General features: G+C 41.5%; 2 protein-coding genes across 4 annotated transcripts; one reads left to right on the top strand and one right to left on the bottom strand.

Annotated features, from left to right (window-relative positions):
- Positions 1–7,494: 7,494 nt before the first annotated feature.
- BDCG_07389 lies at positions 7,495–11,466 on the top strand. Of its 2 annotated transcripts, none has more exons than XM_045423182.1 (4): positions 7,495–8,509; positions 8,643–9,088; positions 9,228–9,396; positions 9,484–11,466. In XM_045423182.1, the coding sequence occupies exons 2-4, from the start codon at positions 8,718–8,720 to the stop codon at positions 9,805–9,807; spliced, it is 864 nt and encodes a 287-aa protein (XP_045278632.1). In that variant the 5' UTR covers positions 7,495–8,509; positions 8,643–8,717; the 3' UTR covers positions 9,808–11,466. The 2 variants fall into 2 exon arrangements, with proteins under 2 accessions (XP_045278632.1, XP_045282109.1); XM_045423183.1 differs by having other exon boundaries at positions 7,598–8,509; positions 8,665–9,088; positions 9,484–11,157.
- On the bottom strand, positions 11,402–15,419 carry BDCG_07388. Of its 2 annotated transcripts, XM_045423181.1 has the most exons (6): positions 14,856–15,419; positions 14,648–14,778; positions 14,287–14,521; positions 13,985–14,175; positions 13,790–13,901; positions 11,435–13,728 (listed from the first exon to the last, which is right to left on the bottom strand). In XM_045423181.1, exons 2-6 carry the CDS (start codon positions 14,696–14,698, stop codon positions 12,296–12,298), a joined length of 2,022 nt encoding a protein of 673 aa, XP_045282108.1. In that variant the 5' UTR covers positions 14,699–14,778; positions 14,856–15,419; the 3' UTR covers positions 11,435–12,295. The 2 variants fall into 2 exon arrangements, with proteins under 2 accessions (XP_045282107.1, XP_045282108.1); XM_045423180.1 differs by having other exon boundaries at positions 11,402–13,728; positions 14,648–15,419.
- Between the last annotated feature and the right edge of the window lie 26 nt (positions 15,420–15,445).

Here is a 15,445-nt window from a genome sequence, read left to right as displayed (position 1 = left end):
GAGAGAAGAGAGAGAGAAGAAGTCTGTATAACTACTTTTTATAACACTGAGAGTTAACACTCTGAGAATCTCTGTGAGAATTCTTGAAGAGAGTATCTATAATCTGAAGAATTTGCAGACTTTGAGAAGTGCTGTGAAAGATCTGATGTAAGAGAAAACAGAGTATAAGTCTTTACAAGATCTTCTATTCAGATTGTCTGAACTGTAATTAGAGAATAAATATACTTAGTATATTCAGAAACTGCTCACAGCAGAGATCAATCCTGTAGAAATAAAGAATTAAAGAGACTTAAATGATCTCTTGTAAAGAGAGAGTCAGATTTATATGCCTGTGAATAAGTTTCTATGTATAGAACTTATTAAAAGATATTATGACTCTTCTCTAGCAGGTCATTTTATAGACACTAAAACTCATGAGTTGCTTATAAGAAAATACTTCTGACTGAAGATATGAGAATTTGTGAAGAAGATAGTGAATTCTTATACTATTTATCAGAGTTTGCAGATAGTGTGATTCAGATTATATAAAGAACTTACTTCTCTACTCATCTCACAGAAATCTTAAGAATAGCTAGAAATGAATATTCTTATAAGTCTCTCTGAAAGCAAGAATATATATAATATCTGCTTTGACAGTGTGCTAGTGATAGTGAATTACTTCATCAAGATGACACACTTTATATTCATCTACAAGAACTTGAAGTTAAAGAATTTAACTCACATCTTTATTCACAATGTAATCTGATTACATGAATTATCTGTGAACATTATCTCAGACAGAGAATTAATCTTTATAGAAGAGTTCTGATCTGATCTGATAACTATATTGAAGATCTCATGAGATCTAAGTATGACTTTTTATCAACAGATAGATGATCAGATAGAACATCTGATGAGTATATTAAAACAGTATCTGTGATGCTTTATCAATTACAATCAGAATGACTGAGTGTATTGATTATCACTTACAGAGTTTATATATAACAACTCAAAGTATATCAGCACAGATAAAATTCTCTTTGAGATGCTCACTAAGACTCATTCACAGATGATCTTGATGAACCTGTGAGAGTATACTATAGAGTGTGATAATGCTTATAAACAGGCTGAGAGAATTCAGAAGATCTGGGAGAAAGTCTGTGAATTCTTGAGAAAGACTCAAGAGTATTAGAAGAGATACTATGACTTCAAGTATATTATAAAGAGTTTCAAGAAAGATGATAGAGTCTGACTAAGTCTAGAAAATATCATTATACAGAGATCTAGTAAGAAGCTGAATCTCTTATAAACAGAGTCTTACAAGATTATGAAGAAAGTTAGCTTATAATTCTATAGATTGAAACTGTTATCTGAGTTACAGATATACAATGTTTTTCATGTCTCTTTACTCTGTAAATATAAGAAATTCTTAGAAGAGAATTCTGTAACTCATCACTCTGTCTGTAAAGTACTAGAGAATAAAAGAGAATATCAGATTAAAGAAATTATTGACTCAGAGAAGTGAGATCATGAGCTCTGATTCAAGATTCAGTGATAAGAATATTTTGACAAGATGAATGAGTTCACTTGAGAATTATTCAGATAGATAAGATATCTGTAGAAGCTGAGACATAACTTTTATACTATAAATTCTGATAAGTCAGAATAATACAGTCTTTGCTAAGAACCTGATTATAATAAAGATATTAACACTGTTATTTATGAACTCTAGTCTATAAGATGATGAATTTCTACTGAGATGAACAGTCTGCAGTGTATACAAGAAAAGAAGAAATCATATTCTTATTAAAGTTAAAAAATAAGAAAATAAACAGAGCTATGAACACAATTTAGAGATTAATAAAGAAAAAATAAAGAAAACTCATACTCACACTCTTAATATCTGTAATATTCAATCTTCTCATAACTATTAATTTTCTTCTTCAAAGAAGCAGAGAGTATTATATCTGTGATACAGATAATTATTGCATTTGATACAAAGATTATCAGAAATGCACAGACTTCAGAGAAGCTGAATATCAGAGTATGTATAGTTGTAGCAGAATCTTAAGAGCTGGCTATCTGTGTGTATAATCAGATACTTCTCACAAAGCTGTATTTACTTTCTCAGTTATGCTGAAGTATTCAGTCTGAAAATAATTGAGATATGAAGAGAGAGATTATCTGTTCAGATCAATTTCTGTCATGAATTCATGACATTCACATTGTCTTGATTACTCAGATTTTACAGATACTCAGAGACTCATCTCTCATTGATAATGAGATTGCAGAAATGCACCGCGGTGCAAGAATCATTGATAGAAAACCTAGACATATTTACATATATCTAATCAGAGATTGTGTAAGCAGAGAGAGAGTGATTATAGACCTGCAGAACTGTAGAAGACACTGACAATATTAGAAGCTTTATAAGAACTGTCAGCTAGAGTCTATAAGAAATTACTTATAAGAAGACTTACAGTAAAGAGAGAAACTGTACTACTTAGAGTCAGAGACTGATCTGAGAGAGATATGAAATTAACTGCTAATCTGAAGATCAGATACAGTGACAGAGCTGAGAGAAGTGAAGATATAATTATGAGTGATGATATCTCTACTTTATCAGTTAGTAAAAAGTGATCAGAGAAGTTGCAGAGACACTTACAAGAAGTTTAATAGTAATCAGATATTATTTATAAAGATATTGAAATTGAAAAAATTTTTTATTCTTAAGAAGTTCTTGAATTAATATACAGACATTGTCAGAAATACTCTCTCTCTATTATCTGAGTAAAAACACTTTATAGATGAATAAGAATACTCATAGTTTATAAGAATGAGAGCTGTTATAGAAAAAGAGAAAAGAAGATGAAATTCTGCAGACAGATCTGAGATATTTATACTACTCTAGAGAGATTTGCTTACACTGTGAGTAATTCTGTAAAATAGTCAGATTACTCTAGTAAATAAGAGTGATTATGAATTGCAGGCCTGAATCTTTCTATATAACTACAAAGAGTGATTGCAGATCATAGATATCTTGATTCTACAATTCTACAGAGTTAGTAAAAGAATGAAAAATTCCTCATAATTCTACAGTGTTAAAGAATAATGATTTATAAGAATAAGTGAAAGATTAACTCATAAATACTTCTCTTTAATAAGAATGATCTCATAGAGAGTGATTTATTTATGAGATGAATCTGTGTAATAATCACACAAGAATCTTATAAAAATAATTGAGAGTTAACTGAAATTCTTCTGTATGAAAGATATGAGATGAATCTGTGTGATAGTTAGAGAAGAATCTGTAGATTATAAAGAATCTTACAGAATAAGAAACTAAGTAACAGACTCTTTTCTCTTTATAATAACAAGGGATTTTTTCTCACTGAGGTTTTTTTATAGATGTGAAGAATTTTTAGTGAGTATTACTGCAGTACTGAGCTGACTCTATGAAGTTACTCAGTGAAAGACTTCACAGACAAAGCCTTAGAGAGAAAGAAGTATATAAGAAATCTCACTTCTCACAGATTCTTTATCTCTATTTCTATCTCTTATATAATTAATAGAGCTAGCAGCTCTTGACTACATATAACTATATAGACTGAAGTTCACAAATACTATTTACAACTCAGCTTGAATACTATTATACATTTGACCTCTATATTTTATCTTTCTACTGTGAATACTTCTAGTAGTTAACAGTATATATCACACCAAGCTGCAAACACCTGAATAATCACCTGCGAGCACTTATTCTTACAATTCTACTCAATGCAGTCTGTAAAGTGACTGCAGTGATTTCTTCAGAGACATCAGATCTACTCACTGCAGCTTATCAAGAGACTGCAGCAATTTCTGATTCATTAATTAATAATCTATTCATTGATGAGAAAATTCAATCTGAGTGTTTATTATTTCTCATACTCACTAATAATTGATGAATTGACTATGATATCTTCATGAGAATAATCTATTCTTTTAGTGCAGAATACACTGAACTTCTCAGAACTCATAGTTAAATCTGATGACTCTCTGACATCTACAAGAAATATCACTATAGTGAGAGAATCTACATTGAGGAAATCTTCAGTGAGAGATAGTCTTAAAGACCTATTCACTGATTCTGAGATCACTGTACTTTCAATTCTGAAAAACCTCACACATGTCAAAGCTTTTATGAAATGAAAGTATTATTACAAGGCCTGTGTTAAAGAGATCAATCATTTGAAATATACACATTGAAAAGAGAATATAAAGAAGATAGAGAAATAGAGGAATAAAAAATAATGTATCTCATGACTGATTTTTCATTACTACACATTTTCCAGTCATTTTTTGTACCTGTACTTGATTTGAAGGCGAATTTTGTATATAGCATCGTGTATAGTTACTCTGGTGAGTGGGGGTGTCAGGTCACGTGATCTGGCTTACTAATCCTTCCACCATATAACTTTCCACAAGCTAGCAACCTTTCAATCACACAAGCTTTACACCTTCCACATGGTCCTGGTGGGACTCACGCCAAGAAATGTATGAGACCAGACCAAATGGGACCAAATGTGAAATTCATGGTCCCGGCGGCCAGTCTACATGCTGTTGAAGTTAAATATGGCTTATTCATAAGATCTTGACAAAAGATGCAAGTACAGCTGCTCAATTCACTGAACATCTGGCCTTTTTCATCTGTACTTTGTAAAAAGCAGCTGTACTATTAGTACAGACACTCTGCCCACCGAACAGTCATGAGATTGGGGCTGTACTTTTTAAAAAAAGTGGAGATCCGTACAAAAAGAACACACCCGGACGCACCGAACAGGCCCTGAACGCCCGCAGCCTTGGCGCCTATTTAAGGGTAGCCTGGTCGGACGCAGGGAGAGGACACCAATCACGTTCACAACAACGATCAGTGTGATTCTCGCTGTCAAATGAACCATATAGAAAGTGGACATTGACATAGCACACGGGGGCCTACTGTCCGGATAGAGCAAGATGACGCCCGGTGGATGCACGGTACGTACTCTCTGTTTGTACCACGACGTCGACTCCTGCACACAAAGCACACAATAATAATAATGTTATATGTGTGTCACCGCTATCTCACCCCACTCGCTGTCGGGCTATGCGTTATGCAATGCCTTGTACGATCTTCAACATCCGCCGTCGCCATTCAATAATAATGACCCTAGCCCTTCGGAGCAAATAAGAAATCTTGCCCAGGGTTGCCGTTTTCGTGCCACTTCTCCCGTCGCAGGTCCAATCACAACCCATCATCTGTGGGTAGGATAGGCAGATCTAATTGCTCATCCGTCCTTGGGATCTGTCCTCCGTTCCACTCTCTCGCGATGGGCAGGTTGAGCATGTCAACCAATCCGGAATCATTCTTCATTTACCTTTTCCCCTCTGAGCTCTGAGGCCATCATCTGCATGTTTAGCACACGGCAATTGATGCGTCAGGTCTCTCTATCAGGTTTCACGTCAATTCATCGACATGAGTTGCTATAAGAGAGGGGGTGGGGGCTTTGAAGATGCGGTGAAGGAAAATCGTGGGTGGTTTGTTTGGTCCTCGAACTCGTGCGTTATTCATCTCTGCTTCGTTGCTCCCGCCGTACCTATACGTTAATGAAAATAAAGGGTGAAAAATGAATAAAAAATATTGAGATATGAAACCACGGTTGATCGTGATTTCGTTCGGATTAACAATATAAAGACAGCATAAGTTCAGAAGAAAAGAAGCTAGGACAACTGCACCTTGATTATCAGACTGATACAGGAAGCTCAAAGGGCCATCTCAACTCCCGTTTGGAATCAAAATTCCACCCCTGAAATATCAATATATTGCACAGTGATCCTGGAACTTGTGTTAATTTTGCAAATAAGTTAAAGCTCAAATTTGCAAAACTTCAGCGTTAAGCAGCTTTTGTAACCTTCAGCGCACCAAGCCCCCCAAACTTGGTAGGGTTCAACGTTCAAGAAGGGACTGGGCTCGTCTATTTGTCGCCAGATGTATGCTAGTGATAGCAAACCAGGCTTAATACACTAGTTACCCCAGATTCTAGCACGCCAGGGCCCAAAGGAGAGCGAATTTGTGGGGAAGCTTTGTGGATCCGGAATAGGCTTGCACGAAGCCATGTCACCATGTGGCATTTTGAAGCCTTCCTCCAAGAGCTGTGGCTTTGGCTCAAGAACTTTACTAAAGACCTCCCGGGAACCCCTTTTTTTACAATTTGGCTCCCTCGAGTGAAAAAGGAAATAGCTATATGACTTTTGGCCCGTGGGGGATTGGGAGGGGGCTTTCTTGTATTGCATATGTGCACGTACACTACGATGCTCACAAATCCTGGGATTGTAATGATGATCAGCACATCGAGGGGACAAAACAAATTCCTCATGCGTCTGTCTGTGTCATTCGCTCCTCGTTTCGGCTTTCACTGCCCATCATCACTGGACTGGCCACAGTTTCACCGAGATCCTAGCACTGCTCAGCAGCTGAAGGATGAAACGGGTATTTTACCTTTTACCTTTTTATGCAACCCATGGACGTAACTAGTTACGCAGTATACCAGAACCCTAATTTGGTTTGGGTCGACCATGCGAAAAAGGGGAAATCAATCCAGATTAACATTGACACAAGTATAAAAAGTCTTGAACAAAATCACATGTATGCCCGGAACAATTAAAAACTAAAAACACAAAAATAATATCCCAGAATTGACATTCTGATCCTGGAAACTCCGTGAAAAAGTGAGACCGTCTCAGTCCCGACTTTGAGGTATTTGCTCCGATACTAACATGCCAACGACGACGATGATGATCATGATGGTGGTGGGGAAAGACTTTTTGGAACTTACTTAAAACCATTATTGTATGTAGGTAGTTTTGTATTATGTTAATTTTTTATCCGATATAGGAGCTTCATGAAACAGGTCTCAATGTAATGTCGTCTGTTTGTTGAAATAGATAGATGGAATGGATGGATTGAGCTCCAGCTTATGGGATTTGGGGGAAATTTCTACCCTTTTTATTCAAATTGATCCCGAGCAATCAATCATATATGGTATAGACATCACACGGCGTAGCAGCTTCTTATATTCTTCCTAATTGACACTGTTTTGGCTCTTTAAATTCCACAATTATAGAGAGAGCAATAATAATAAGAGAAAATTTTAATTTTCAATTCGATAATGGCAGGATAGCTGCAGCGGTAGAGGCAGAAAACCGGCTGCAGGCATTGCACAGCATCTGTAATCTACGACATAAATTATCTCATCTGCGTAGCAATTACATGTGAAGCAATAGGAAAAAAAGATAAGACAAGAAAAGAAAAGAGATAAAACTTTATTTCCGGAAAATCCGCGGCAAGTTATCCCTAAATGGATTTGGGTACTATGTCGGAAAATGAATTCACTTTGGCCAAAAATATACCCATAGAAATCTCGGGTTAACTTAAATCTGGGACCACGGTCACACCGTTTTATTTCGCCCTTCCAGATGGTCCGTTTTTGCCTCCTTCTTGCCCCTGCATCCAAGGTTCCGAGCCGATGTATGACCGCATTGTTGAGTGCCTCCTGTTCTGCTCGAGATCTCAATCACGAATATAAATTAGAGAAAAAAAAAAAAAAAGAAGAGAGAGAAAGAGAGTCCACATGCAACTCCGTCCACCGCTTCCGGAAGTAAAATAAAATTCCTGTTCCCCCGGGTCCATTCAGCTGCTCTTTGCCAAAAAGAATTACCCACCTGATATGAGTTTAGTGCGGAATGCGAAAATCTATGGAGCTCTACGTCATTCCTGGTTTTCGGATGCTGGTTGGGGTGGGTAATTCGGTACCTAGTTCTGGGAAATAAAAATTTATGAGACAGAAAATATCAACAGATGTCCAGTTGAGCTTTATCGTTCCGATCCTGGCACAGCTCCATCCTTCTTCCTTTCCTGGGGTTATCGGCCATCTAAAAAAAAAAAAACCTAGGCAGTCATTCGCTTCCTTTAATTTGTATCAAAGAGTCAGCTTGTTCTCTCCACCAACCTTATCCCACGTTGTGTTTTTTTTTTTTTTTTTTTTTAATGTCCTCCACGCCTTTACCCCGTCAATGATCCTTACCTACCTAATAATGCAAAATAAAGGAGAGGATACCTGTTCTTTGTTTTGCTCCGGTCTCTCAAAACGAAACCAAACAGCTCCCGCCCAGCCAAGGCCCAGCCAAGGCCCAATATAGTGTCTCTCGCTCTCCCCGTCCTGGTCTCATTCCAATCAGTAATGATACTTCATTACGTCTTGGATCGTTTGACAAAAACGAACATCCCGTCTGTCCGACCGACCTCACCGAGTAGCATTGTTAGCTCCTCCTATAGAGAAGAATATCAATCGTTTCTCCAGAATTCTCCTCTTCTCGACTTGTCTCACTGTCCCTTTTATACCCTTCCTTCCCGCCTTCCTCGTCTTTTAGTTCTGGCCATCCTTCCTTCCTGTTCTTTACTTGTTCCTCGCCCCTGCGTTCCTCCCTATCCTTCTTTGTGTGCATAGAGCAGGTTCGTCCGACTTCTTTCTCTTTTTCTCTTCAACTTAACCTATCCTGCAGTCTCTCTTTTCTCTTTCACATTTCTTCTTTTTCTTCTCGTCCCTATTTAGATTCAGTAAATCTAACCATCCCCTCCCTCCAAGCCCTTATATCAGGGAGAAAAAGACCCCGTCGACTCGTGGTATACGCATAAACAGACAACAAGCGCGTGGGGAACAATGAGCGAACCAACAGAAAAAGATTTCGCCAACGTGTCTTCCAATGGAAGCCAACCGGGCCGCACCATGACCAATGAGGAATATCAAGTCGCCCAGGCCGCCGCTCGCTTCGGATATGGTCCTCTCGCTCAGATCCCAACGACCGGAGAACGACTCCCCGCCTTCGGAGGTGAATTCCAGCCCGGTCTGTATCGCCCCGTTGAGCAGCGCAAGTTCGCCAACCCGGCTCCGCTTGGCCTGTCTGCTTTCGCCCTCACCACATTTGTCCTCAGTTTGATCAACATGCACACGCGAGGGGTGGCCACGCCAAATATTGTGGTTGCATCTGCGTATGGTTACGGTGGCTTCGTTCAATTGCTTGCGGGCATGTGGTAAGTAAATAAAAGAAAAGAAAAGAAAAGAAAAGAAAAAGAAAAAAAAAAAAAAAAAAAAAGCGGAGTGTCCCACCCCCATTTCATCCTTAGAAAATGTGTGGATGACGAGAACTGACATATTATGGCATTGTTGTAGGGAAATGGCAATCGGAAATACATTCGGTGCAACAGCTCTCTCGTCATACGGTGGCTTCTGGATCTCTTACGCAATTATTTTCACCCCTGGTGGGTTTCAAATCACGGCAACTATGATCGAGAAAAACGGAGAAGCCGGGCTCCAGAACGCAGTGGGATTCTGGCTTTTCGTAAGTTTTTGATATGGAAAATCCGGTCTTGTTTCTCCCGCAGTAAGAGACGACCCTTATACTAATATGTCATGTCACCAATTTTAGGGATGGTGGATCTTCACAACCATCCTCCTCGTTTGTACTCTCAGATCCACAGTGGCATTCTGCCTCGTCTTCGTCACTCTCGACCTTGCATTCTTGATGCTTGCTCTTGGTCACTTCTTCCTCACACCCGAGTTTTCGCCGAACCCTACGCTCATCAAGGCGGGCGGTGGTTTTGGAATCATTTGTGCGTTTTTGGCGTGGTATAATGCTCTAGCGGGTATCGCAGATGCCAACAATAGCTTCTTCATCGTCCCCGTTAAGCACTTGCCATGGTCAGTCAAGGCACTCGAGGCGCGGCGGAAAGCCGATCGCGAGACTGTTTAAAAAATAAATAGGGGCCATGCGCGCAGGAAAGAATTTAAATATGTTTTCGTCATCGATATGATATCCTCACTTTAGTTTTGAGCCCTTCGTTGTATAGATTTTGTAGTTGTTACCGAGTTGAGCTGAAAGGCGAGGAGGTATTGATTAGGTTGGCTTGAGATGGATGAGAGATCAGGAATGCGGAGACAATATTTTTGAGCCAAACTTCCTAAGTCATGCATGAAAAGGTCACCAGATCTTCAGCAGAGCATGAGTGCTGTTTTTTATTTTTTTCCTGTTTTCCTTGTTGGCTTTTATCCCTGCTGCGGCTGAAATGTTATCTCAATACTCGTTTTTTTAAAACAATATATATCACGCCATCCATCTCTTTCATGTCCTGTAAATCGCGTGTTCCGATTTTCTTTTTCTTTTTTTCTTTTTTTGAGCAAATCTGGAGAGAGAGAGAGGTCAGAGGAATTTTCGAAAGTTTCTTCATCGACAGCATTGAGGAATTAATTTACCAGGCAAAAAGGGCATTTGGGCGAGGGCGAATAATGAACGACGATCAGAACTTCAGGTGGAAACCAGAGGATATTTATTATTTGGCGGTTGCTTGAAATGAAGGTTTTAAGTTTTGCTAGTTCGTTATAGTTTAGTTAGCGGAAACATAAATAAAGGAGACTTCCTTTCTCCCTCTCCGTCTCGCTCGCCTGGGCGTGACTCAATCAAAGCAGCCCCCCAACCACCGACTGTTGAAGGGTGGGTTATTCATCTTTTGCGAAATTCGGATTGAAGATGGTTGTTATACTATGTAGTGGATTTGAGGGGGGCAAGAGGAGAGGAAGATGGATATACCACAACCACCATTTGAAAGGAGGAAAGTGGGAGTGGGTTGAACCCGGCTTCTGGTTGAGTTGAGGGTTAGCTGTAGATAGAACATCGCTAAAGCAGAGAGGGAAAACCTTTATTTCTCTGGAGAGACGTGAAAGGGAGAGAAAAATCAAGGAAGAGGGGAAAAAAAAGGGGGGGGGGGATGAGGAATCAAGACATAGGTTCGGTCGTCCACCTTCTGCGTGCTTTTTCGCTTGTTTCAGAAGAGAGATTCTAGTGAAAGATTGGATATCCCAGACTTGACTACTGCTGATGTTATTAGACCGACTCTTTGGTTAGACCGTGAGCAATGCAAGCTGTGTTGCGTGTAGTTATTTATATGTTATAGACATAAACTGTTGGTCGTAGTGAGTGGCAGGAGATAGATTTCAGTTGAGGTGCTGGGTACAATTATATGAAAGTGTCTTGGTATGAGGATAGTACCTGAATTGCATTGAAGCAACCATCATCTCTGATAATAAAAAATATAACTTTCCTTGGGCCTAGGGCTGATCAAATTACTTTTTAAAACTCACCCTCTCTCTTCTTTGCGTCGCTCCGTGGATATATATATTATGCTATCTGGGAGTGGAAAAAGGACTTCAACAAAGACTTAATTGAGTCGTTCTCAGTTTTGATTCTCCAAAGGTGCTTGCTTCTCTATCTCTCTAATATACTCACTCACTCATATTTGCACGGAGTACCTTGGCGACAACACAACCCCCACCCCTTACATAAACCTATTCTTGACTCAAAGCCTACATGGACGTTAAAGCGGGACAAGGAGGATGAAAGAGGAAGAGAAGTTAGATGAGGGCCGGAGATGTTCCTCCCCACGAAAGCCCTCGCGGATTATCAAAACTGACTCTCCAATCCCTTAATGCTTCAACAAATTCACCTCCGCCTCAGGCTGTAAGCATGTATATTATGTATGTCCCGTACACGTCCAACAGTTTCGTGTGCGTGTGCCTGCCACAGAAATCAAAAGAATTGTATTAGCCTTATTTTAATTCTAGCTATATTTATCTATCTGTCTGTCTGTCTGTCTTTAATTTTTCAATAAAGACGCGGTGCAAAGAAGAAATGGAGAAAGGAAAAGAAGGAAAGAGAACAGATTTGAAAATTTAAAATTAGAAATTAGAAAATTGAAGATGATGATATATATAATACTATATCTAGGGGGAAAAATCACTTAAGGGAAGAAATGAAAACGAAAATGTAGCAAGGAGGGATGGGAAAGGGAAAAAGAAAAGAAAACCCAGCAAAGGAAAGGGGGTGAAAGGGAAGAAATATGACAATGAAACAAGGTACTGATTAATGAAAGTGGTGCTGGAGCTAGAAATGAAATGAAATGAAACAAACATGACAAATGAAGCTGAACAAGAGTGGTATAATTTTACCAGAGGAATGAATGATAATGGTAATGATAACAAAGATGCAAATGATAGCAAAATTTCACGCGTGCACACACACAAGCCAGCAAGCTGGCCGGGTGTCTTCTTGGCAGTACCCCGGTCACCAGGACTCTTTTCATCTTCTCCCCTATTCTCCTCTCCCCCCTCCCTCCTACCCCCCATCCGTCCCAAAACAACCCAAAGGGAGCAAACACATTACCAAGAAAAGGAAATAAAGAAAAAAGCTAAGCAATCTGCTGTCCCGGCCTTGGAAACACCGGCCTTGTCTCCAAATTCTCCAGTCCCCCCATCGTCCCCTGCTGGCCCATCTGCCACCCCTGCCCCGTATGCTGGTTTATAAACACGCTTTGGCGGAACGGGTTCGTGCTACCGGTCGGGTTGGGCCGGAGCGGCGCGAGCGTCTGCCCGGGCATTTGAGGCTGGGTTTGCGGTTGTGGTCGGAGGCCAGGTGCTGTTTGGGGGCGGGCGAACGGGTTTTTCCCTGTTCGTTGGGGTTGGAGGGTGGGTGCGGCGGGTTGTTGGTTTTGTTGTTCTTGGGATGGTAGTTCAGGGAGGGGGGCGGTGGGTGGTTGGGAGGTAAAAGGCGATGAGGATTGGGATTGGTAGCCATTTGTGAATTGAGGGGTTTGCACTGTGAGGCGTTTGGCGAAGGGGTTTGTAGATTGACGGGTTAGAGTGGTTGCGGGGTTTGTGGAGGAGGGCGTAGGGTTGGACGAAGCTGGGCTGAGCGGGGAGAAGTTGGAGGTGTCTGATGAGGCTGGCGGGAGAATGGATTGGCGGAAGGGGTTGTTCGCCCGTCCTCCGCCGGTAAGCGTGGGTTGCTGGAACGAAGCCATTCCATTTTGCGGGATGCTGGGGAGGGCCGTTTGGAAGGTGTTCCATTGTGGTTGCGGGGTGTAGCCGCCGAATCCGGCGCCAGTATGGGTTGGCTGGAGGGGTTGTAATTGTTGTTGAGGTTGAGTCGGCGGCAGCTGTTGCATTTGCCCAAAGGGGTTGGAATTCGATTGTCCGAATTGGCCGCCGAAACCCGTTTGCTGCTGCTGCTGGCCCAGGCCTGTCATCTGCTGCATGAATTGCTGAGGCTGTTGGAAGTTATTCTGCGGGCTAAACCCAGTTTGCTGTAGTTGGAAGCCCGTTTGTTGGAATTGTTGCGGTTGCATCTGTTGTGGCTGCTGGAACTGCAAAGTTAGAGGATTGAATTGCTGCTGTTGAGGAGTTTGCTGCAGCATGGACAGCTGCTTCTGTTGAGGTTGGTCGGTAGAGTCAAAGAAATCAATCAGATTAGGCCCTGAGCTCTTTACTTCTAGCTTCGGTGGTGCCGTTTGCGCTGAAACAGGCGCAGGCTTAGATTTCTGCGGCGCTGAGACTGATCTGCTTCTCGCAACTCCTTTTTCTTTCTCTTCGCTGCTCGTGCCAAACTTTTGCGCACGATATTCCCGCCGGCGCAGGTCGAAATCTGGATCGTTAAGGTCATCTTCAAGAAGCTTGGCTAGGTCGGTTGAGGCGTGCTTTAGATTCGGTATCGCCAGGCGCGTGGCGCTTTCGAACTGCCGCGCGATCCGTAGAAATTTCACTACGTCTTCCGTCTGCGCACTGAACCGTTTATATATCTTTAAAGCACGTTCGGTATCCGGTCGCGACATTTCAAAGTAATTTTCTATAACGCCCAACGTAAGCTATCATCCTAAAGTAGGATCCTGCGAACCAGGTATACATACCTAGAATATTAATAGTTCCCTCATTCATCACAGAATATAGCGTTAGGAGGTCTAACGTCAGCAACCGGAATGCTGTTAAACTAATCTCATTATCCGGTTCGTCCATTAAGAGCTGGAGAGGAAAAAAAAGAAAAGGACGTCAGCTTGTGTCCAATGGGGTGCCAAAAAACAGTATACGCAGTCGGCGCAACTCACATCACATTTCACCAGGGCATGTATCTGCTTCTGCACAATCTCCGTCTCCCTCAACAAGCCCTTACTAACAGTAAGTCGTTTTAACCGTCCCTCGCCGCCGCGTACGAAATCTGTCTTGGTCTCCGCAAAGGCATTCGCGCGCGAAATGAGATATTCAGAGTATCTCCATATATTCAGTCCTTGGGCCTGGACTAGACTTGAAGGTCAACAATTTTGCATACAATAGCATGAAAGCCACACATTTGACATATCTGCCACCACCACTTCCGTCGCTCTCAGAGAAAAGAGAAAAAAAAAAGTACCTTCAGATATACTCGTAACGATCAGAAGCCTAGGATGCTGCGCTAGATATTTCAGCGCAGCGCCGGCGGAACCTTCGCGGATCATCATGTGCACCACGATGAGGGCTTTGTACACAATGGTCCATGTTGAATCACGGATGCGATACTGGAGCGTGCGAAAGATTTCAGCGACACCGGCCTCGCTGTATGTTGCGGTCAGGATATGTTCGATATATTTGGATTTCGGGGCGGCATTCTAGTTTTGTTTTTAGGATTGTGTCAGTTTTTTGGCTGGGTTTAACTCTTTGGAACTGGATGGGATATGGTTATGAGGGATAATGAATGGCGTCGGTGATTGATTTAGGGATATATATATACTGACCTTAGTCTTTGTTGCCCCCTTGACGGATTTCTCGAAGCTTGCGCCAGGCATAGCTGGCTTTGTCCGGGAACGAGGGGTAGGCTATGTATGGCGCCGGATTGGAGGGAGTTTAATGACAAAATGGGGGAAAGCTTTCGGCGGGAATGAACAAGTGATAGGCGAGAGATGTTAGTTATTGTTGAATGTCCCCCGGTGTAGGCCTCCAAACCAATATTGTATATTTCGAAGCCGGTAGATATCAGGGGCTTTCGCTATGGATATCCGCGGGACGGTGTTGTTTTTTTCTTTTCTGTTTTGTTTGCTTCCTATGAAACAGAGCAGCGTACGGGGAAGTTCATAATGACGGCGCCATTGGGAGGGTGCAGTGATTGGTGTTGTTCAGACAGTTAAGGTGGTTCAAAAGTTTCCTTCAAAGAGGTTGTTTCAAACCCTTGCTCAATTGGCTGAAAAACACACACCACCTGGCAGATGTGGGGGGGGATGTAGTCAAGAAATTCCGACGGCAACAATCGCAGCTGTAACGGCAACGGACGATGGGCAGGTGGGTAGAGAGAAACAGGATTGCAGAGAGATAGAGCTGGATGCAAGGCGGGACTGGGAGGTGGAAGTTGGTGAGGTCGAGGTCGAGGTCGGTCGGAGGTTGAGGTCGGAGGTTGGAAGTTGCTTGGTGGTGGATAGGATAGGGTTAAGATTAACCCACTCAATCCTGGCTGGGCGAGGATAAGGCCGGCGATCCTGCTAGAGCTATAAAAGCATAAAGAAAATATCAAAAATAAAAAACCAAACCAGTTTGGAACT

The sequence above is a fragment of the Blastomyces dermatitidis genome, assembly GCF_000003525.1.
Source record: "Blastomyces dermatitidis ER-3 genomic scaffold supercont1.8, whole genome shotgun sequence".
Classification (NCBI taxonomy): domain Eukaryota; kingdom Fungi; phylum Ascomycota; class Eurotiomycetes; order Onygenales; family Ajellomycetaceae; genus Blastomyces; species Blastomyces dermatitidis.
The sequence above is the reverse complement of the archived record's forward strand: the minus strand, read 5'-3'. Positions and strand labels throughout refer to the sequence as shown.